The sequence below is a fragment of the Ochotona princeps genome, chromosome 14 (genome assembly GCF_030435755.1).
Source record: "Ochotona princeps isolate mOchPri1 chromosome 14, mOchPri1.hap1, whole genome shotgun sequence".
NCBI classification, from domain to species: Eukaryota; Metazoa; Chordata; class Mammalia; order Lagomorpha; family Ochotonidae; genus Ochotona; species Ochotona princeps.
The window spans coordinates 60,901,273-60,924,248 of NC_080845.1; the positions used below are offsets into that span (position 1 = coordinate 60,901,273).

At 52.0% G+C, this 22,976-nt stretch overlaps 1 protein-coding gene across 2 annotated transcripts; it reads right to left on the reverse strand.

The window, feature by feature from the left end:
• Positions 1-1,193: 1,193 nt before the first annotated feature.
• On the reverse strand, positions 1,194-13,648 carry S1PR3 (sphingosine-1-phosphate receptor 3). Of its 2 annotated transcripts, XM_058672415.1 has the most exons (3): positions 13,459-13,648; positions 8,572-8,689; positions 1,194-2,776 (listed from the first exon to the last, which is right to left on the reverse strand). In XM_058672415.1, the coding sequence occupies exon 3, from the start codon at positions 2,639-2,641 to the stop codon at positions 1,526-1,528; it is 1,116 nt and encodes a 371-aa protein (XP_058528398.1). In that variant the 5' UTR covers positions 2,642-2,776; positions 8,572-8,689; positions 13,459-13,648; the 3' UTR covers positions 1,194-1,525. The 2 variants fall into 2 exon arrangements, with proteins under 2 accessions (XP_058528398.1, XP_058528397.1); XM_058672414.1 differs by lacking the exon at positions 8,572-8,689.
• Positions 13,649-22,976: the final 9,328 nt, after the last annotated feature.

A 22,976-nucleotide genomic window follows, 5' to 3' on the forward strand; every position in this document is an offset into this window, starting at 1 on the left:
TCACTCCAAATCTTGATGCTTTGCTTTCCCAGAAATGCCCTGTGCCTCCTCATGCCAGTGAGGGAGAATCAGCTTTGCAGTGACACAGAGAATGCCACTGTGAGCATCTGCACACCACTTGGTTTGTCTCCTTAGGAACAAGAGTCAGGGGGTCTTTGGTCAGTGTGTGGTGGTGACCCAAGACCCACGGGAGTGCTCCTCCATGACAGACTGCAGGAGTTGTTGAGTATTCCTGTAGGTCCTGGGCAAAAGTCCCCACTGAACCCAGAAAGCACTTGGGGGTGGTGGTGTGACAGTCACCAGTGAATGAGTGCTTCTAAAAGCTGGCTGCTTTTGTCCATTTTTTTGCAAAGTACTCAGCGCGGTACTCAGTGGGCTTGCGCTGGCTTCACAGGTGCTCACCCTTGGGCACTGCGCGGAGAATCTGAGTGCAGGGGCCTGCAGAACAACGTCTTCCACAGCATCCTTTTGTGTGGGAAACAAGGCTCCACTTTCATTGTAAAGTGGAACCGTGGCAGCATGTAGGTGTGGCTACCAGATCATGTCTCCCAACCTTCTTCAAGTTGGCTTTGTGGAGCCATGATTCTACCGATGGCCCCAGCCACCAGTTAGCGATTGCATGGATGATGCTGACTTGACACTTCGCATGCAGAATCAAACCTGATGTGGAACCAGGGTACTAGAAGCCTCTTCCCCGGGGTCATCCCCGTCACGCTGGGCAGACGATGGCTCTCCAGCACTCGGGAGGTGAACAGGACCAAGGCCAGTCTCTGCCTCTCCCCCAGGGGGTCTGTCTTTGGTCGGCCAAGGGCTCCAGCATGTGGAAGAACTTGGCTGGCTTTTCTGTGGATGTGCATGAGCTTGTATAGGAACACAGAAATGAAGGATCATAGGGCTGGGTTGAGTCACTCTTGCACATGCGGAGCTAGCTTTGAACAAGTCTTGGAAACTGGAGACCTTGTGACTGAGGCTTGATGCCGGTCTGAGGGGACTAGGGATCGCATGTACACCTGAAGTGCATCCATGTCCTGGTACCTAGAGGTGCAGGTGGAACATGCTTGCAGAGACTGCTACACAGCCATGTTGGGGTGTCAAGACTTCATGGAGGTACCACATAGGGAAAATCTAGAACAGGAATTCTGCATGACGCAGAAAGGAAGGAAGAGAGACCCTTCCTTCCACCTTATGGGCAATACATGCTGTGACGCGTGTCACCCAGAGGCACAAGGTTCTCTGTGTGTGTGTGGTATGGTCCCTGACTGCCCTCTTCGAGAACAGTAGGCTCTGTGATTAAATGGGAAGGAGTGGATGATGTTAGCAACTTCGTAAATTCCAAGTCCCTGCAGCCTCCAACAGACAAGGCATGATGTCCTCCATGGCTAGCAGTTCCCGAGGCCCCCTCCCTAGCAGTGTGTCTACAAGGCAGACCAGTGGGCATCCACCAAGCAGCCACAAGAAGGCCCACGCAGATGCAGTCACACATGGAATAAATAAGATGGGGCCGCACAGTGAGCCGCGTGGCGGTTCACTTGCAAAGGATCCCATTGTGCAGTGTTTTGCTCGTGTCCACAATGCAGGATGAGACAGCCGTGTGGAGTAGGTCCTCCTTGATCTTTGGGGAGTGGCTGCTATTGTTGCTGCTGCTTGATTTGCTTCTGCTGGGGTCGAGATTTGGCTGGACGGGCGAGGCACGGGCCCCCTGGCCCCTGACCAAGCAGGTGCACACCAGACGGAAGAAGGCACGCCTCATCTCCTTGCTGGCCAGTGTGTAGATGATCGGATTCATGGCAGAGTTGAGGACAGCCAGTACGATGAACCAGCGGTCCTTAAATAGGGTGGGGCACTCCTTCACCTTACAGGCCACGTCGATGAGGAAAAGGATGAAGAGCGGGGACCAGCAGGTGATGAACACACCTACCACGATCACCACGGTGCGCAGCAGGGCCATGGAGCGCTCCGAGTTGTGCTGGCTGGCCACCTTGCGGCTGCTGGACTTGACCAGGCAGTAGATGCGTGCATACAGGATCACGATGGTGGCCAGGACAGCAATGAAGATGCTGATGAGGAAGGCGATGTACTTTTTGGAGTAAAGGGGTAAGATGGTGGAGCAGTCAGGGAGGTTGTGGAGGCAGTTCCAGCCCAGGATGGGCAGGGAGCCCAGCAAAAAGGCGATGAGCCAGCACATGGCGATGAGCAGGAAGACGCGGTGCTTCTTGTTGGCATCATAAGGTCGCATCTTGATCATGGTCAGGTGCCGCTCGATGGCGATGGCCAGCAAGCTGCAGGTGGACGCGCCCAGTGCCACGAACATGCTGCCCTCCCTGATGAACCAGACGGTGGGCGACAGGCTGAACGTCTTCTTGCCTGACATCAGGATGTTGACCTTGTAGGCCACGCCGGCCAGCAGGTCGCAGAGAGCAAGGTTGCCGATGAAGAAATACATGCGGTTGTGAAACTTATTGTTCTTCCAGATAGCGATCAGAACCATCAAGTTCTCCAAGACGATGAAGCTGCAGATGACCAGGGCGAACACGGTGGTGAGCGTGTTGCTCTCGGAGGAGTCCTTCAGCCGGCCCTCCAGCTTCCCCACGTAGCTGTAATGCGTCTGTAGTGTCCCGTTCCCCAGGGCGGCGGTGGCCATCGCTCGGCATTCGCGGACGGCTACCTCCACGGTCCTCCAGAGGGCGCCCGAGGAACGTCCATTTCAAGGGACCAGGCCTGCTGGGGCTGCGACTTCAGGAATGCAGAAGCCAGGGGTGTCACAGAAAATGGATTCCTGCAAGGAGGCGAAAGGAGAGGCGTGGGTGAATAAGGGGGATGGTGCCCAGCAAGCCACAACAGTGTCAGAGAAATGCGGGAGAAACGCCGAGGCCTTGGGACAGCATTAACCACAGGCCACGATCCCAAGTGGAGGGATGCGGAGATGCCAAAATAGACTTCACACAAGGCCACACAGACCCAGATAACACCCCCATCTGGAAATTTCAGAGCAACGGGAAATGCTAACCTCTTAGTCCTCATGTCCCGCCCAGGAGCTGGGAAACCTTAAGCCCACTCACCCAGAGAGACAAGCAGGATTTTCTCAGGGCAAATAAACAGGATGGAGCTGGATCTGCCTATATCCAAGACTCCACGGCCTGTTCGGACTGCCCTTGTGAGACACGTCCACACTTCCTGGATGCCTCCTCTGGGGCCTGGGCCAGGAGCACAGATCAGGTCTGGGGGCACCATCCATCTAGCCCAGGGACAGCCCTCGGGTCTGACCATGCAGCCCTAAAGCTGAGCATGACTCATGGGCACCCCAGTGGGAGCAGCTGAGAACTGGCAGGGAAGGCAGAGGTGCAGAAGCGTGAAAGACGAGCGGGCTGAATGTAAAAGAAGACAGCCCAAAGTGTGCAAGCCACATGCACTCACTCACTGAAAATTCAGTGGCTTGAATAGTAGGTTCCATTTTGTCAATGCATTGTGCTGGCAGAAGCATCTAATTGGGAATATGGCAACAGGATGAAGTGGCGCGCCCAGAACCAGGCACTCGGAGGATTCTGGGTGTCAGTTCTTCCACTAGATCTTGGCTTGGTCTACCCAGCCCCTCTGTGATGTCATGGGGGAAGCAGACCCCGCCATCTAAGGCAGAAGTGCTCACGGTGGACTCACCTCTCACCTACTTTCAAAAAAAAAAATATCATTCATTAGGGGATGACATGATAGCACAGTAGGGTAAGCCTCTGCCTGTGGCACTGGCATGCCAAATGGGCACTGGTTCAAGTCCCAGCTGCTCCATTTCCGATTCAGCTCCCTGCTAAGTTGCCTGGGAAAGCAAGTCTTTGCACCACTGCATCCTTGCAGGAGACCCAGAAGAGCCGGAAGAAGTTCCTGGATCCTAGCTTTGGACCAGCCCAGCTCCAGCCATTGTGGCCATCTGGCGAGTGAAAAACAGTAGATTTCAGTCTTTCTTGCCATCTCTCTCTCTCTGTAACTGCATTTCAGATAAAAAATACATGTTTTGGTAAAAGATTATGAACTTAATAACAATTGCAGTTATATTCGATGCTTGTGTACCACCTGTAATGATCAGCTTAAGCCAGAGCAATCCGCATTTCTACCTCCTTCAGCATTTATTGTGTCTGTGCTGGGCCCTCCACACGCCTCTCTTGTTCTTTATGGGATACGTAGCAAGTGCTTGTGAGCTGTGGCTACCATAGTGTGCTGCAAGCTACTAGTCCTTTTCACTCTCCTTGGGCACCTGCTATCCGCCCTATCCTATCCTGACCCACACCTGGTGGCCACCACCTGCTGTCTAATGTAGGAGCCCAGTATCTTAGCTACCGCATGAAGGCCAAGAGGCAGCGTTTGTCTTTTCAAACATACTTAAGTGAAAATCACCCAAGACGTGAAATACCTAATGAGGTTCAGATGTCACAGCCCACAGTGTGTGGCCGGTGGAGATAACTTTGTTTTTCATGATGTTTAGAAATCAGGTATGTACAGACCACTCTCCAGCCTTGGAGGACACTGTGTTTGGGGTGTGATACGATCTAATGGCTTCATGCACCTGTGAGCGCTTTTCTGGGCAAGAGTCAAGGTCCAGTGGGAGCCTCAGTCCCTGGAAGGGACTCGCCCATGAGGCTGAGAAGCAGAAGCGGGGGAAGGAGGAGAGGGTGTGGAATGATTTCCAGGTGCTGTGATCGTGCAGGGCCAGCAGCCTCCCTCCATGGCGTCTCTCCTGCACACCACTTAGAGGGCTGGAGTTTTCCCGACGTGGGCAAAAGACTGCTGGGTCTCCTTGCAGAGCTGCCTCTCAGTGTCTTGGAGCTTGCAAGGTCATGGGATCTGGAGGTCCTGGGGCTGCCTAGGCTGACGTCTGTGCCCTGCCCCTTCTCTGGCCCCTCAGTGACAGCTATATGGGAACCATTGAGGGCTTCGGTAGAGGTCAGCTCGAAAACCAAGCATGGGGAAAATCTTCACTCTGTTGGCCTGGACCTCATCTACATGCAAAAAGGAAAAGAACATGCACCTGCGGTCTGACCTAAAGGACAAGGGGAAGCCACCTGCCCAACCTCCCGGTCACTCCACACCAGCCCTGCCATGCTGGCTCAGCTCCTGCCACCTGCCTGGATGATGACGCAGCCAGGACCAAAGACCTGAGCTGCAACTTCTCCCAGAGCCTGTCAACAGCCTTCCCTCCTGCTCCTCCCGCTCTTGAGTTTTACTGAAAGGGTTGTCTGTCCTTCCAGCCCCATGACAAATTCCACCTGCTCTTCCAGCATCTTCTGAGGCCATCTGGCCCCTTAAAAATAACAACTGCCCACAGCCTTTTGAAGAGGAAAAGTAACTGTGCTGGCCTCCTGCACGCTGTCCATCGACTGCCTGCAGAAGCTCCATGCCCCTTACTGGCTCGCCAAGACTCACAGGAGCCTCCTGGTGCCTTGTGCTCAGTGGAGGCTCTGCCTCCTTGCCTGGCTGCCTGCCTGTGAGTGGTGAGTGCAGCACTGGTCACAGTAGAGGCCAGTGAAGTCAACAAGCCCCAGAAGAGAGCCACAGCCTTCGCTGGGCTGCTGAACCCCGACACCAGCCCAGCTCCCACCATGCCTGCAGACCCGTTCCTGTGCCCCCGTGCCAGGCAGCCATCTGCACTGCCCATGGTGCTACATATCTGGGCTTCATCTCAGAGCATCTCCCAGCTGCCCTGAAACTAGCATATTTTATGCATGGTGCAAATCCAGTATCCCCAACTAAGGCAGAAATCCAAATACAAGTCCATTTCCTTGTTCTGTTCAGTAACCTTAGTACAACACACTGGTGCTTCAAAAAGCTCATGAAAATGGCATTCAAAGACAAGTTCATTTCTGTGCCCAAACTGTTGGAAGCCATGTCTACTTTTTTTTTTTTTTCATTTTAATAGTTATTTCCTCTAACTTTCTGAAGACTTTGTATACAACTTTTTTCAAACATTTATGCTTTACTTATTTGCATGGCAGAGCTATGGGGGTGAGGACAGACCACTGGTACACTCTCCAAATGGTCGCACCACCCGGTGCTGGGCCAGGCCTACACCAGGAACCTGCAACTTCCTTTAGGGCTCTCCTACGGGTGCAGAGGACTGCGGCTGGATTGCAACTAAAGCAGCTAGGACCTCAACTGGCACCTATGTGGGATTCTGGCATTACAGGCAGAGACCTAGCTTGCTACACCATGGAGCCAGCATCAGGTCTTCTTGTACATCTTTTAAAAAAATATATATACATATATTTTTATTGGAAAGTCAGATACACAGAGAGGAGGAAAGACAGAGAGGAAGATCTTCCATCTGCTGATTCACTCCCCAAGTGGCCGCACTGGCTAGAGCTGAGCTGATCCAAAGCCAGGAGCTAGGAGCTCTTCCGGATCTCCCAAGCGGGTGCAGGGTCCCAAGGGCCATCCTCGACTGCCTTCCCAGGCCACAAGCAGGGAGCTGGATGGGAAGCGGGGTTGCCGGGATTAGAACCGGTGCACAGATGGAATACTGGCATGTGCAAGGCGAGGACTTTAGCCTCTTGGCTACTGTGCCAGGCCTCTTTTTGTACATCTTGCTGTTCTAGTGTTAACTCCTTCCTGCACCTGTTTCCCTCGTGAAGTCCTCATTCTACCCTTTACAAGGCTCATGGAGCCTTCTGACGTCCTGCCTGGCGTTGGCCATGCCACACGGTGAGGAGAGGAGGGAAGCATCCCCCTGACCAATGGTCAGCCCTGGACCTGCTCTGGGGGATGGAAGGGGAAAGGGGGAAGAAAGGAAGAAAGCCACATGGCTGGGGTTTCCCTGACAGAGAAAATTAATCAAAGTAAAAAACAGTCTAGAAATACAAACGGGTAGCCAGCAGGAAATAGTGTCCAAGTGCCAGAGGCTGTGAGTCTTGAGGGGCATGGTGCTTTTCCATTCATGCTTGATTTATCATTTTCATGAATGAAGTGCTCATAAAATATCTCTGCAAAACTAACTTTTGTTTTTGAGCTTGTTAAATATGATTCCTTGCATGTTGGCATAACTGGAAAGCAGATGCTTCTCTCTGGACTTTAAGAGCTTATTCCTTCTGCATTCTTAATATTGACACAGTGGGCTCAGCCTGTGAGTGAAGTGCTGGGCTCACAGCCGGATTGATTTTGTATGCATCGGAAGGTCACAGTGCATCACGGAGTATGTCTGTGCCTCCTTCCACTCCTGAGACCTGGAGACGATGCAGGAAAGTGCTGGCCCCTCTCCCTGACCCATCCCCTGGATGCAACAAGCCTTGCTCAGGGTGAAGCCAGTGGATGGAAGAGCCACCGCTAGGTCAGCTGCTGCAGGAGTGCCAGGCCAGCCTGCCCATGGCTCAGAGAAGGCTGCAACCTAGTCACTAGTGAGTCAAGCATGCAAGTACAGCAGAGCAGGACTGGCCCCTGGAGGCACCAGTCAGGCTGCCCACCTGGGTGCGTTCAGCTGCTTTCTGACCTTTGTACACATAACTGGAATCCACACGATAGAGTGGTGCTTTTCACCAGGACACTCCAGTGAGTCATGCCTGTGGCTGTGACAAGTCCTCACTGGTTCCCTTGCGCACAGGGACCCACTGCCCCAACTCACTGCCATGTGGAGACATGCTTTAGCCTGTCCTGTGGCCACATGTGGATGACAGGTGAGTGGGACACTCACTCAGTGAACACGTGTCCTGTGTTTGCCAGCTGTGATGGATTTCTGAGCTGATGTTTGCAATTGATCTTTTTTCTTCTTTTAAGGTGTGTCTCTGTGTTTGTGTGTGTTTTAATTTAAAAGACAGAGTTACAAAGAAAAGGGAGAGAGAGAGAGAGAGAGAGAGAGATCATCCAGCTGCTGGTTCAATCCCCCAATGGTTGCAAGGATCAGAGCTGGGCCAGGCTCAAACCGGGAGTCCTAGTCTGCCTCATGCTGGCAAGGAGCCAAGCACTTGGGCCATCTTCCATTAGGCACATTAGCAGGTGGCTGGATTGAAAGCGGAGCAGCCAGGCTAGACAAGGCAACAACACTCATATGGGCTGGATAGCAGAGTCGGATGGGCTGAGCTAGGCTGCAGCACCCAATGGTGTATATGACAGCTGAATAGGATGCAGAATGGACCGGACCAGTCTGCTGAACATACCAGCACACACAGGACCCAGGTCTGGGGTCACCTCAGGTGAGGTTTCTTTGGGGACCCCCCCTACCCTGAACTGAACTGTTGGGCTCAAAACTCGGACCACAGGGAAAATCACAAGATCCAGGGTCTGACCTTGGAATGCACGTATTGGAATTGGACCTCCTTGGTTGCTGAAGCTTGTGCTGTGGACAGCATGCTCACATGCAAATGGGGGGCATGACAGATCACTGAGGCCTGCAGAGGACGTCTAGTACCACGGCAGAGGATAAAGGGCCGAACAAATTGGACAATTCTCCTGGGCAAGCCTGGACAGCAAGTATCTGGGCGAGTGGAGACTCTAAGGTGGACTATGTCAGCCAGTGGACCTTGGCAGGATTTCCTCAACCAACCTTGGAGCAACAAAACCAACAGCATCTCAGAACTATTGAAATCACTAAAGCAGTACCCTTGGAACATGCTCCACACTGGGGATCTTAGGATGACATTGAGTGGCGGCACTCCATCCCTGGGTGGTGAAGCAGTTAGGCTGATGGGAGCAATCCTTTCCTCTTCTCTTCTCCTCCCTTCCCAGAAAAAAAAAAAAATTGGAAGAAATTGTCTCATCCATTTTCCCCCATGCCTCAATTCTCCACACTCTAATCAGTGACCCAGGTGGGTATATGCTCTTCTCAACTATATAAACAACATCAAAAATAAAATTAATTAACATAAAAAAATAGAACAAATAGAGCAGCTGGGACTCGAACCAGCACTCATACAGGATTCTGGCGTCACAGGTGGCAGCTTTAGCCATTGCCCCACCATGCCAGCCCCTGGGATGGGTATAGAGGTCCTGGGCTTCCCAGCAGTGAGGCTGTGATGCTGGCAAGGCCAGTCTGCAAGGTCTGTTTGCTTGTGAGGAGTGTGGCGGGGCGGGGGGGGGGGGGGGATGGCCCTGCACAGGGGGCAGGATTCACACGGTGCCCATGCTTAAACTGTGCTTTGGTTTTTCTTTTCCTGTTGAGTTGGCAAGGTTCTGTGAATTTCAGAATGTTCTGTGTAATTTAAAAAGATGTGTGCCCAGCTGTCAGTCATTGCTTGACTTCCACTCAATATATACCTGTATACACATACACACATATACAGGTATATGCAGACTCATTCTGTACCAAGTTAGAAAGAGCACAGACAAGCTCTGGGGCAGAGTCTATGCCTTGTTCCATTCACACACAGGACAAACCGCTGACCAACCCAGGTTCCAGCAGCGGGCTGCCCTGCTGGGAGCCTCCAGCCTGAGTTAGAGTCTCAGCACGAAGCATGACTCCAAGCACAGTGCTAGCCAGCCCCTCTACAGCTCTGTGCTGGGATCTTACTAAATGGTCTGCATCGAGACGCTGCCCACCTCCCAGTTTCCCTCAGGACATGGTTACCCAGAAGTTCCTCCTCTCCAAAAACAGCCACACACCAGCATGTTTGCTTTCTTGGCAAGAGAGAAAAGAAGAAGCTTCTGGAATATGATTCCATGGTGGAGGAACCCAAGTCAGCCCCTTCCAGTGTCTGGGGTGCCCTCCACCCCCAAACCAAGCAGCACCAGCACACACTGGTGTGGGAGGAGGGCCTTGGAAGGAGCCTAGATGGATTCCAGATGTGCTTTCTGCACTGGCAATTCACTTTCCTCTATACATGTCCACTTGGAAAATAAACAAGCTATAAAAGGAAGAAGACAAAAAAATATTTCCCCCAAGTCTGGACCCCTCTTCCTGCATCAAAAATGAAAGCACAGAGAGTGAGAAATCTGTCCGGCTGGAGACTGGCTACTGAGGTTTTCAGTCATGTCCTCCCAGGGGTGTCCACACGTCCATTCTCCAAAGCGAATTCAAACATCAGGCATTTGCCAGTAAGCACAGTTTCTTGGAAAGCAAGTTTTTTGCTTTGTTTTGTTTTCATGTAGAGGAATTCAGAAAGAATATAACGCGCTGGCCCTTTCCCTGCAGCAGCTAGGTTCCTTGGCTAATGAGTACGTTCCTCTGCCCTGGGTTTCTTGGGTGACCTCACCCTGTTCACAGAGTTCCCTCATCACCCAGTGCCGGCATCACCCACACAGCCTCCCAGGCCAGTCTCTTTGATCTCGGCCCATTAACACCGCAGCCTGGGAACCAACAGCCATTACAGACAAACAGGATGAAGTGTGACTTTTTCCTCCTACTTTCCTTCTTTGGGGCATGGAAATGAATTGGCTGGCCTGGTGGGATGTCCTGCTTTTTCCTGATGCCCCGTTCCTTAGCAGACAGGGCTCTGTGCTATGACAAATGTGGGCCCTATCCCAGGCACAGCCTCTTCGGCGTCATGTTTATCCCCGGGAAGGTAATTGTATTTGGTTCCAAAATCTCACCCTGGTCTCTCCCCCACTCTTTTTGCAAACTCCCCCTCCTCACACTGCTCTTTGTTGGGGGACGGAACAAGACTGAAATACTGTCAGGAGTCATTGCTAGAGCTAGTGCTGTGGCGTGGCGAGTAGAGCTGCTGCATGCAATGCCAGCCTCCCATAGAGGCACTGATCTGAATTCTGCTTACTCTACTTCTGATCCAGCTCCATGTCTAGGGTGTGGAGAAAGCAGTGGAGGATAGCTGAAGTGCTTGGACCCCTGTACCCACATGGGAGACCCAGAAGAAGCTCTTGATTTTGGCCTGGCCCAGTCCTAGCTGATGTGGCTGTTTGGAGAGTGAGCCAGGATGAAAGAGATTCTCTCTCTCTCTGTTTGTCCTCTTTTCTTTGTAATTCTGCCTTGATGGAAGGAAAAAGGAGAGAAAGCCACTGCCACCGGACAAATGCCAGTGTGGGCAAACAGATTCTGAGACAGTTACAGGCCTGTGCAGCCAGTGTCCTGCCCAGGGTCCAGCTTGTGTTGTTTCCATTTGTCCTCAGTGCTAGGGCATAACACTGGCACAGTGTGTCTTTTTTCCCATGGTATCTGGAGCCTCCTGAATGTCCACAGGGGACTCTGAGGCCAGGGGTCCTTTGTCCCTGGTCCAAGAGAGCCAGCTGGGCTAGATCCCATGTGGTGTGGACACAGGACCAAGCCCTTGGGAGGCGACAGCTTTCCATTCGTCTTTTACAAGGTGACAAGCGCTTGTCCAGCATGCTATAGATCCAAATCACTCCTGGCTACTGCTGATAGAGTGTCAGTGTTCAACTGAGAGTGTGGTCAACTGACCCATGCCTCAGTGCACTGAACTGACACCAAGGAGGGGTTGCTGATCCTGAAAACCCACCCGCTAGATGCCCCAGTCCCCACTGGACAACCTTTCTGATGAACACACCTTAACTCAACTTACAGACACAGCTCCAATTCTTTAATAACAGAGGAACAGATTGAGAGAGGGAGAGGAAGGAAAGGAGAGGAGATGAGAGAGAGGAGAAAGAGGGAGGGCTTTAAGCCCAGTAGCTGTAATGAAACAGTAATTGAAATGCATTCCTCACTGAAACCAGACACACTTCCACTTAGCATATTCAAGTATACTTCAGAAAGTTCGTGAGAAACACAACTAAAAGTTCACTTTCAGGCAAAACGTCCTTGAAATCCTTTGCATATCCATGTATGTTTTTTCCAAACACATCTTCAGCAGCTTACGGAACATCTTCTAAGACAATAAATACAACCGAGAATGGATGGCAAGGGAATTGCATGAAAAGTCTCCAGAACTGGTGAGAAAGGAATTTCAAAGACAAGTGGAGGGAAGAGAAAGGCTCAGGTGACTTAGCCACAGCCTGCAGGCTCAACTCACACAGCGCGGTGAGGGTGGAGCCAGGCACTGGCAGGCCTGGAAACCAGTGCCAGGGGCTGGCCCGAGAATGGATTCCACAGCAGGACAAGCCCCAGTTTTTTCAGGAAGGCTCAAATTCTTTTTTTTTTTTTTTTTTTTGCCGGGTAAAGCAGTATATACACTCCCTGAAGGTGCACAGAAGAGAACCAGTGGAAGCTAGCCGGTGCCATGACACTCCAGAGAGAGGAAAAGCCATCCCGAGTTAGAGGACTAAAACCACAGAGCCAACACAGCGAGTTGCTTCGACAGAAAGTGAGAGCTTGAGCCACCTGTAAATGGCAGACAAGGAGAGCAGTCGCACACCTGAGAAATTCACACACATGCAGACGAGGGTGGTTGTCCACGGATGAGGTCATCAGCATGGGGGCGGGAGGCTCTGTAGTCCTCCCCCTGGTACCAGGAGACAGGAGTGACAGAGCAGGCTCCAGGGAGATGCGAGTGTATGGGACGATTCCATGTGTGCTGTTTCAAGAGCGACACACCTTTGCCCCAGCACCTACCTCTGCACCCATTCAGACTTCCACCACCCTTCAAGTCCATGGACACACGCGAGTGCCCCCACACAAGGTCACACGTGCATGTCCACATAGGTACATGCTCCTCCGTGTGCACATGCAAGCACACAGCACCACGTCCTATCCTGAATCTGCGGTCCCTGTTTGTCACACACTCCAAGCACACACTCTTTCCCTTTTCTGCTTGCTGGAGCGTGTGCTATGCCCAGGGCTGGCCTTGCATTTTAAAAATAATATTGCCCCCGTCGCCAGTCTTTATTCATTGTGATGTCCAAAGTGTGTTGCCTTTAAAATCCAATGAGAAATCCCTCTCTTAGGTCTAAATATAATAACACCACAAAGAAAAATGCCACTGGGAGTGCCCGGAGCCAGAAAAGGAGCGGAGGAGACAGAGACGCGCCCAGCGACCCTCGGCAGGACTACGTGGCTGTGCAGCAAACTCCTCTGGCAAACCCTGCTCCCGGCTCAGAAAGCTCTGCGCCGATTTTGCATGGGAACCTAACGAGTGCGTGTGTGGAGAACTTTGTCTTCCAGCCCCAGTCTGACAGCCCCGATCGCCTTGCTCGAGCAACGTCCGGAAAGATGGAATTTCGTGGCATATGTAATTCAGAAGAATAAATTTTTCCAGGCGAACTACCATAGCTCTCCCCTATCCCCGAGCCCACAACCCTGAAGTTGGAGGATGGAGATGCCTAACTTTTCGCTCTTTCAAGCAAAAGCACAGCGGGAACTAGTCCCCAGAGACTGACTTCCCTCCCGGGTGACCCGCGTTAAACGCCGCATTCCTAGTCATTCTGTTCCCTGGCGGGGCAGCCGCAACAGGCCGCCCCGGGGAAGGGTGCGGATACGGAGTGCTCCAGAGGCGCAGAGCGCGATCCGGTCACTGCCGCACCGCGACCGCTGGAATTCTGGCGAAAAGTGGAGCCGTGGTCCCGGCTGCTCACCCCAGTCTTGGCGTCCGCATCTAGCCTCCCACTCCCTGTCTCCTCCAGTCCCGGCCCGCCCTGGCTCACCTGGGGCTGGGAAGGGCGCTGGGTCGCCGGCATCCTGGCGAGGGTCAGCCGGGGTGCCTCTTTCTCTGCTCAGGGACCCCGCGGGGCTGTGAGACGACGTAACCAAGAGGCTCTGCAGGTCGCCTGTGGCCTGGGGGTGCCCCTGGGACTCGTCTTGTCACCGTGCTAAATGCCGGTTCCCCGGTCGCGTGTCTCCAAGCGTGTCTCCAAGCGCGTTCTTACTCCAAGCCTCTGCCCTGACTAGTCAGGGCGCAAACTTTTCCAGCGGCCCGCCCTCCCGGCTCGGCAGCTCCCGCCCCCATCCCCATCTCCCCGCCCCCCATCTTCCCGCCAGTGACTCTGGGCCCCCTCCCCAGGTCCCCCTCTCTGTCCCCAGCTGCCGGCCCCCTCCTCCGACTCTCCGCCTGCAGCTCCTTCCCCGCCCCCCAGCCTCCAGCGCCCCCAGTTCTCTGGTCTCTGTCCTACCGGCCTGGACAGCCTTTCCCGCTCGCCTCCTCTCCCTCGTCCTTGTGCACACCAGGCGTACTCCAGGTGCTAATCCCGGAGGTCCTAGGACTCGGCGGGAGTAGTCTCCCTGTTGGGTCGGCGGACAGGGTTTGGGCAGGAGCCTGCTGCGCTGACAGCCAAGACCTGAGTTATCGTGATCACTATTGTTATTCTATCAGTGTTGTCATTGTTCCGGTCGCTGCCATTTCCGCTTGAAATGGACCGACCACCGGGTTGGCCTGTGGTTAGCACTGGGCGCCCGGCGCTTTCTCCGGCCCCCCTCCTTCCTGCCTGCCCTATCCCTCCCGCCTGGCCTGTCGTGCCAGTCCTCGCCCTGACCCTGGATTCCTTCTGGGGCTCCAGGGGGCTTCCACGCCCAGGCCCTCAGCCATCGCATCTCAGCCGCCCTCTCCCCGCCAACACACGGATTTATCCTGTTGTAGAGAAACAATTCAGGCCAAGTCTTCATACTGAAGGGTCCCGCCGAGAAGATATCTCTGTCAAACTTTAAACCTTCTAGAAGCTTTGGAGGGAAGGGGGAGAAAGAAGAGGAAGGGCAGGAGGAGAAGGAGGAGCAGGGAAGAAGGAAAAGAGAGCGAAAGCAGATGGAACCAGAGGCCCGAGTCTCCAGCCGGTCTGTCACCCCTGGCCGGACAGCGCTGCGGCTCTGGTGTGACTGATGTCCCTGGGGAGTGCTGGGAGGTGGTGCTGACACCAAGTCTGCAGCTCCCTTCTTCTGTTTGGCCCTCTGGCCTGTGGAGGACTCGTCCAGAGCAAGCCTCGGAGCACCAGGGCCAATGCTTACCGGGGGTGTGCCTGGCAAATGAAGCCAACCCAGCAAAAGCAGGCTGAAATTAGGAGCTGGGAACTTCACCTTGATCTCCCCTGTGCACAGCAGGGACTCGTCACCCACACGTTAGAAAAGGGCTGTAAGCTGCAGTCCACACTCTGAGAAGGGATGCAGGTTCCTCAAGGCGTGTCTTAACGGCCAGGCTGAGCGCTTGCCACTGATGCAGCTCTGCAATCACTACTGTCCATTTGCCTAAGAGAGAAACAAGGAATAGCCCCGTGGCATCACCAAGACTGCCTTTCCCCAGTCGCTCCCCATCCTGCGCAACCTTCCCCACACAGGCCTCTCAGTGGCCCAGTGTCGCATTCCTGGGGCAGACTCAGGACCCCGACAAGGGTGCTCCATGCCCTCGAAGAATCCCTGGAGAACATCATCTGGGGGAAAGAGTTTGCCCTTTCTAACATTCTCTGGCATAAAAATCTGCTCTGTACTGCTGGTCCAAGGTGAACAGTAGCTCATAAATGGAGAAGCAAGAGGAGGATTAGGAACCTCTCATTGCTACAATCCTCTGTGAAGTGAAGTGCTCCTGCCAGGCATGTGGAGCCTCATGTGGAAGTGTGCCGGTGAACTGGTTAAGCGCAGTGCTCACCAGAGAAAACAGGTCTTCTGTGTTCATGGAGACAACTGGCACTCACCATGTGAACACCGTGGGAAGGGTTCAATCTCAGCATCCCTCAAACTTGCTCAACTTGGCATCACATGGTGGGGAAATGGAGCCGGCAGCATAGCAGATACTGTATTGCTGACATGATCTTCAAAGGGTTTTTCAAATGCATGAAAAACTTATAGATTTTGAAAATGTGTTGCATTAAATTAAATTTTTAACTATTTCTCTAAGCTTTCTGAAGTACCCTTGTATATATGTCATATAATGTTACATATTTATTTTCACTTTTACAAAACAATGCTTAACTTCAATCAGTCACCCAGTCTCTGGACTTGACTCCCGGCTTGTGGTAAATTGAAGAGCTGGGGCAATAAGCTTAATGACATTATAGGGAAACAAACTTAGGGCATGGAGTTGGCACGGTGGTGCAGCATGTTAATCTACCACCTGTAGTGCAGGCATCCCACCTGAGGGCTGGTTTGAATCCTGGCTGTTCCACTTCCAACCCACGTTCTACAAATGCACCTGGGAGAACAGCAGAAGACGGCTGTTGGTTGTACACAGGGGCTGCTGAAGCAAGTGATGGGCCTAGACCATCTGGATTTGTGCATGCTAAGGTGTTGGCACAAGAATTAAATAGTCTGAGAGTACATTTCTCAGAACATGTCGCCTAGGTTAAGTGGTCTATCTATCGGTAATAGATTTAACTATATATAAAATTATGTACATATGTATTTGCTATATAGCTTTACATACTTAATGAAAAGTTTAAAAAGGAAATAAAGGTAGGTGTTTCCCCTGGCAGCCAACACAACAGGATACTGGCATCCCACCTCTCTTCAGGGTGGGAGCTGCCAGGTATGCAAGACGGTTGATATTCATGTGGCGTTTGATGGCTACGGAGTACCCAGATATTTGGCCAAACACAGCTGTGAATGTGGCTGGGATGAGTGTGTGTATCAGTAGTGTGAGAATGACTCATGGTCTTCCTCCTGGGTGGGGCTGGGTCCCAAGAGATCAGACCCTGGGCTCTTCATGGGACAGTTACGCCAACATGGAGCTTGGGTTGTCAGCTTGCACTGTGTGTGAGCCGCTTGTTTATGACGTGTGTGCGTGCACGCACATGCACTGGCTGTGTTTCTCTGCAGAGCCCCGGCAGACACAGTGGCTTGTAGCAGGTAGAAAGCAGTCTTGGGTAATGTCAGAGCACCGGTCTTGTGGTTGCAGTAACCCTAAGCCTCTTCCTTTCTGCTGTGTCTGCTGCACAGAATTCAAGAGAAATGGCTTAAAATAGGGAGCTGGATGTAGATCTGCAGACTAGAACTTGACCTTCTGTGCCATAACCAGTCTAGACCCAAATGATGTCTTTGACTCACTATAGGAACCTAAAGGGCTCCAGTCCCCTTGGGGACAGAGAGGTCCACCAAGCAGGTTTTGTGGAGTCCCATGAGGCTACCTTTATATCTGTGTTGCATCCATTTCTGTGTCACAACCAGGACCAGTTAGAAGTTCCATTCTGTGCACAATTCATATTTTGTAAGAAAATATTTGAATTTCCACTATTCACAAACATAACTTGTGTGTGTGTATGGTCTGTTTGTGGGATGTGTGTTGTGTGGGGTGTGCTGGGTATGCAGACTGTTGAATGTTATGTGTGTGTGATGTGGAGACTGTGTGGTACTACGTAGGGTTGTAAAGTATGCAGTATGTGTTGTGTGTAATATCCAGGTGTGTGTTTATAGCATACATGTGTGACATGTAAGTAGTGTAATACGCTGTATGGGGTATGTAGAGTATAGAGTATGTGTTGTGTATAAAATGGTGAATATGTGTATGGTAAATGTATATAATGTGTGGCTATGGTGTGTAATGTATGTTGTGTTGTATGGGTGTGTGGTGTGTTTTCTGTGTGTGTGTGGGATATGTGGCAGATATGTGTGACTGTAGACTGAGTGACGATGATGCTTGTATGTAGGGTATGTGGTATACATGTGTGCTATACCACATTATGTAAAATGTGTGAGATATATAATGTATATCCTATGCAACATGGGGTATAGGTGTCTGTGTTGTGTATGTGTATGCTATGTTGTGTTGTAGGAGCGTGTGATGTGTGACAGGCTGTATGTGTGCTGGGGAGGGAGGGAACATGTCTGACTTTGTGTGCAGGAGTCCTGGCCTAGGAGCTGTAGTAAAACATGAGTGTTGGGCTATGGCAGGGCTTCAGGAACACTTAGAACTCACTCTTTGCATGCTAGTGACAATCTGGTATCTAGGGCCTGAGGTAACTTTGGATGGAGACTTGTGGTGAGACAGACCCCACCATGGGAGTGGAGGTGAAGGAAAATTTCCTACCTAACCCTTACCTTTAAGGAGGGAACGGTGAGCCAATCACCAATGGCCCATGAAGTCATCGGCTGTGCTTGTGTAGTGGAACCTTCCTGAAACCCTTGAGCAACAGGAGGGATTTGGGGTTCAGAGGACTCCTAGGCTGCTGGGCACACAGGGGCACCTGTTGCATGGGCACTCCATGCCCCCCACCTGTACTTACCCCATTCCTCTCTCCATCCTGCTGTTCCTGAATTGAACCCTCTTTATAATCAGCCCACAATGCAGTAAACACGTTATTCTTCTGAGTTCTGTGAGTTCTGGCAAACCAGGAAGCCTGAGAGGGGCATGAGGTGGTGGTTGTCTGGGCAGAAATATAGGCATCATGGGTGCCCCATTTATGACTGACCTCTGCCATAGAGGAAGTCTTGGGGCACACACCCCCTTGTGGGGTTGGCATTCACCCCCAGTTAGCTAGTGTCAAAGTAGAACTGAATGTCATTTTTCTGGGCCTAGCGACTTTAGAATAACCAACCCCCTACACTGGTTGGAGGAGTTGTTATGGAACCTCCAAAACTAAGTCCCCAAGGTGGACATACAGGAAGCCAATCAGTGACATGGGATGTGAAGAGGGTGGATGTACTTATTGCAGGCCATGGAGCCAGGAGGCAGGAGGCTAGGGCACAACCCCCGAGGGGTTAGGGACGAAGGACTTAAGTCGGGGGCAGTGCATGTTCAGCTCGGGTCTCTCTCCCTGGTTGGTCAGTGGTGCTCCTGGTGTCCACCCTTTGTGATGCTGTAGGTGCTGAGCTCTGTAGAGAATTTTTATGATGGCCAAATGGACCTTGGTGATCTGCAGGCCACATGCAGGTGGTGTTTTTCTGCCCCTGTGTAGAATTGGTCTCATCTAAATCCTGGGAAAAATACCACCAAGGTGCCATGTCCTAGTAGCGAACGACTTCCTGGTGCTTGCGACTGAACCTTGCAGGGTGGGCTGTACCACTCCCTCAGTTCAGAGAGTAAATCTCTGTGCTAGCTACAGGCGGGGCATGGACACTTGCAGCTGAGGCGAGAGGCCAGGAGATAGGGGGCAGACGGTATCTGCTGTTTGCTTTCATGACACTGTTTTCAGAGGCTGCCCTGGCTCGGGCTTTGGCTTTGTCTCTTTGTGTCTGACTAGGCCCTTGGTCCCCCTTGCTTTTGTGTCCGCATCTCTTGGGGTGAATGTGACACATGGTTCCGTTCTGGAGGACATTCTGGGGTCACCGCCATAGGTTTTAACTGTACATACCCTTTCATCAGCTGTTTCATTGTGAGAATTCCTTCCTGTGTTTATACTTGAAAAGGCTCAGCCAGATACATGGAAAGCTTGTGGATTAAAGCAAGGCTGGAGAGGCGAGAGGTGGGGACTGTGTAATTGTCCCCAACAGTAGCTGGCGTGGTGGCAGGGCTTTTCAGCCACAGTGCTGCATGCAGGCAGAACAGCAAGCAAGGTGTATCTGTGTTACTGTGTGTGTAAAATCACCCTAGATTTTTGCACAAACCATACACTTTTGGAGGTGTGGCATGATGACATAGCAGAGGCTGTCCTTCCCCCAATCCCCACCTTCCTCTCCCTGCTGTGCCTTCCCCTCCTGCCTGGCAGCCATGGGGCTCCCCTAGGAGAGCCTGAGATCCCCAGTGAGACCTGGATTGTTTCCTGCTTCCTCCAAGAGCCCCTGTCTGCCTCTTCCCAACAGCCTCTCTCCGGACCAGCATGGTTTGAACTGCAGGTTGAATAGCACATCTGAGCTGACAGCCCACAGACACATCATGCCAAGTTGGTAAACAGGGAGAGTCCTCAGTGCTTGAGGACAGGGAGAATATTAAAGCTGGTCGTCTCTGGAAGAAACCTGAAGGCTTGAAAACCATCATAGACTTGCTCCTAACTGATAACAGAATGGAAATTAATCTCTCCTTGGGCAAGTGACCACCCTCTGTACTTAACCATCTCGTAGTAGAATGAGAAGCTCTTAGACTGTTGGAAGAATGCCTAGAAGGAAGTGATATCGTGCAACAGGCTTAAAAAGAACCTGGTGGGCATCCGTCTTCAGCATGTCTCCAAACACGTCTGTGTGCGTGGTGAGTATCCAGCGAGCAAGCGACGCTGTGAAGAAACAATGTCTTACTGAAAGGAGACACAGGTGGTGGGTGAGGGGCAGCTCGAAAATGCCCTTTGGAAAGACAAGATGGGCTTGCTCGAGGCTCCACCCTTCTGTGAAACAGAAAGGCTTTGCTGTGCTTTGCAGAGGAGAAAACCGGGCTGAAAACCGGATTCAAAGCCATCCAAAGTCACATAGCCCATAAGCAGGAAAACCACCGATTCCTGTCTCAGCCCTTCCCAGCCCAGGGACCCGACTGGAGAAGAGGAAAGGGGAGCAAATGGGGTCGCTGTAATTGCAGCAAGAGGCCGGCCACAACAACATTTGCTCAGAGTGGCTTCACCTGGGAGCGAAGTTGCCTGCTGTGCGATCCCCAGGGGAACCTCTTCCACTCAGCTTGTAGCATCACAAGAGAATGTGAAAACAAATCACCAACGCTCATGACAGGAGCTGCTGAGCTTGCAAGGGAAGGAAGAACTTGGTAATGCAGGTGATGGCTGGTGTGTTTGTGCATATGTGCACATTTTTGGTAAGCGCTTGTGTATTCTGAGAGAGACAGGAAATACGGGTGGGCAGACTCAGTGCCGGGGAGAGCATTTTGGATTCCCTCTGCTGTCCTGATGAAGACAGCGGCTGCAGAGCTTGGGACCATGTTTGCATCCAAGTCCACAAACAGGCAGTGGTGTCACCTGCAGCAGCTCCCATGCTCCAAGCCCAGTTAGACCAAAAGAGGCCCTGCCTTCATCAAGACAAAGGAAGCCAGCCCTGGGAAGTCGTCGTGGAGGGAGCTGGATGCTGGAGCAACTTTGCCACAGCTGGTTCCTGAAGTGCATGGGGTATTTATCCCTCTATTTGGTTGCAGGCAGTAGCTGCAGAGGCTGTGAGCAAACCTCCTAGGTTTGCATTCTGCTAAGGCTGGGCCATGGACTCTGCCCACGGTTCCAGCACATGCCAACAGCCTGATACAAGAACTTGGATTTTGCTTGGCTGCTAGAGGCTTTACTTGGCGGTGCAGGTGAAAAACGAGTGTGGGGATGAATATAGGCCATAACTGCTGATTTCTTCACGCATGCATCAAGGGCCATAGGCTCGAAGTAGAAAGGACTGAAGGAGGTTTGATGGGGTGAGGAAAGGTGATCCCAGCAAACACTGCTGACACTTAGCTTGTGCCAGGCACTGCTCCAATAGCCATCACCCATGGCCGCTCCCTCGTTCCTCAGAAAGCCCCGATCGCTGCCAGAGCTGTCCTGTTCTCCAGGTGAGGAAGCTGAGACACGGAAATCTTCATCAATTTTCCCAGAGGCACACAGCTGCGAAGCAGTAGGGTTGTGGTTTTCGACATAGGTCCACATACCCTAATCTCTAATCCAGGTTCTTGCCCCTACGCAGAGAAGAATTCAAAGTGCAGGCACACATATGGGGCACAAGTGAAAGCAGGATTGCTTTAAAAGTGATAGAGGGGACATATATTCGGTGTGAGTGGGGGCTGCCCCGGGTGGAGAAACGTCCTTTGTGAGTGGACCAGAGTGTGTGTTGCCTGTGAACAGCAGGGGAAGTAGAATAGCCCCAAATAAGTCAGAGACAAAAAGAGACCTTTCCCTTGTCTCTGCATCTCTGCCTCTCCGGTAGACAAAGTAAACAAATGAAAGTAATTGTATCTGTACCGAACATTTACAATCTACTTTCTTCTTGTCATCCTCTAGAGATAGAGTGTGACGGCTAGTTCCATGGCATTTACATCATGTGAAGTCCGATCAGCAGTCTAGAGATGATTTAAGGTACATGGGCAGGTGCGAACACAATACATTTTATAGAAGGGACTTAGGTTGTAGTGTTTATGGGAGTCCTGAAACCCTTCACAGGGACCCAGGAACGCTTTCAGCATCCCCTCAGAGGCTGTTTTGGACTCTGCTTCTCCCAGGTCATGTTCTTGTCCTTCTCTGCGACTGTGATTATGCTTAATGAGCTTTTTCCTCTTCCTTGAATTATATTTATTTGTCCTAGAATCTGGGCTTCCACCATCTGCTTCCGGTGACCTTGTTGAAGCTGGGGGATTTTGTGAAATATCGGCTGATCTCTGCCTCCGTCCGCAGAGGTAGCAGCGTGTTGGAACCGTGGGCAGGGGAGCACCACCGTCATTTCCTGTGGTTCTCTCAGCAGTGTCTGTCAGTAGAGTCTTCTGGGTTCCTCCCATGGCTGCCAGCATTCCCTTACCCAAATGCTGCATCTTCCTTGAGATCCAGACCTCGGGAAGGCTGGGGTCTCTCTTACCCTTGGAAGGCATCTCTGAGAATCTACATACTTCAAACTAGTCCCAGTCCCAGGGGAGGGAGGGCAGCATTCCATTCTTCCACATGTTGCAAATGCAGCTTCCAGGTCTGCTTGCTTTGAAAAGATCCCGTTCCTGACGGTTCCTTGGGGGCCGGGGGGGGGGGGGGTGGTTGTAGTTATGCTAGTGTTTATATAGAATGACCTCCATATATTTTCACCTCACATGAGTAAAATGAACTGATGATAGCAGTGAACTCCCCAGGAGGTGGAACTTCTGGGTGTTGACAGGGCTTGGTGCTGGGATCTTCAGGAGGGAGTGTAGAGCCCAGAGGGCAGAGATATGCCCAACAGAGCCCCCTTGCAGAGGAAGAACAAGGTGCCATTCACTTATCAGCTTTCCAAGGTCAGGAGTCTTGTGTTCGCTCAGTTAAAATGCTGGTTGCTTAGGGTAAGCTAAGAGGGAAATCTATGCTGGCAACCAGGGATTGGACCACAGAGGGTCAAAGCCTGGAGATGGCAGAGTTGCCTCCTCAGATGTTCTGTGGTCCTGAAGCTCAGAAGGACCCTGGGATAAAGGCAGAGAGAGAGAGAGAGAGAGAGAGCACGTGTGTGTATGTGTGTGTGTGTGTGTGTGTGTGTGTGTATGTGTGACTATGCACACAGGTGGTCACGCTGGCCTGTGTGTGTTTGGTGTATGTATGTACATGTGTATGTACTGACAAATGTGTGCATGGGTATTCCCTGCAGGCTTATGAGTATGGGGCATGTGAACGTGTGCACGCATGTGGGTATGTGCATGTTTGTGCCAGCAAGGACCTCAGAACTGGACAAAGCA

Coding starts and splice junctions, on each gene's coding strand:
- S1PR3 (XM_058672414.1), bottom strand. CDS start 2,641: ATGGCCACCGCCGCCCTGGGGAACGGGACACTACAGACGCATTACAGC.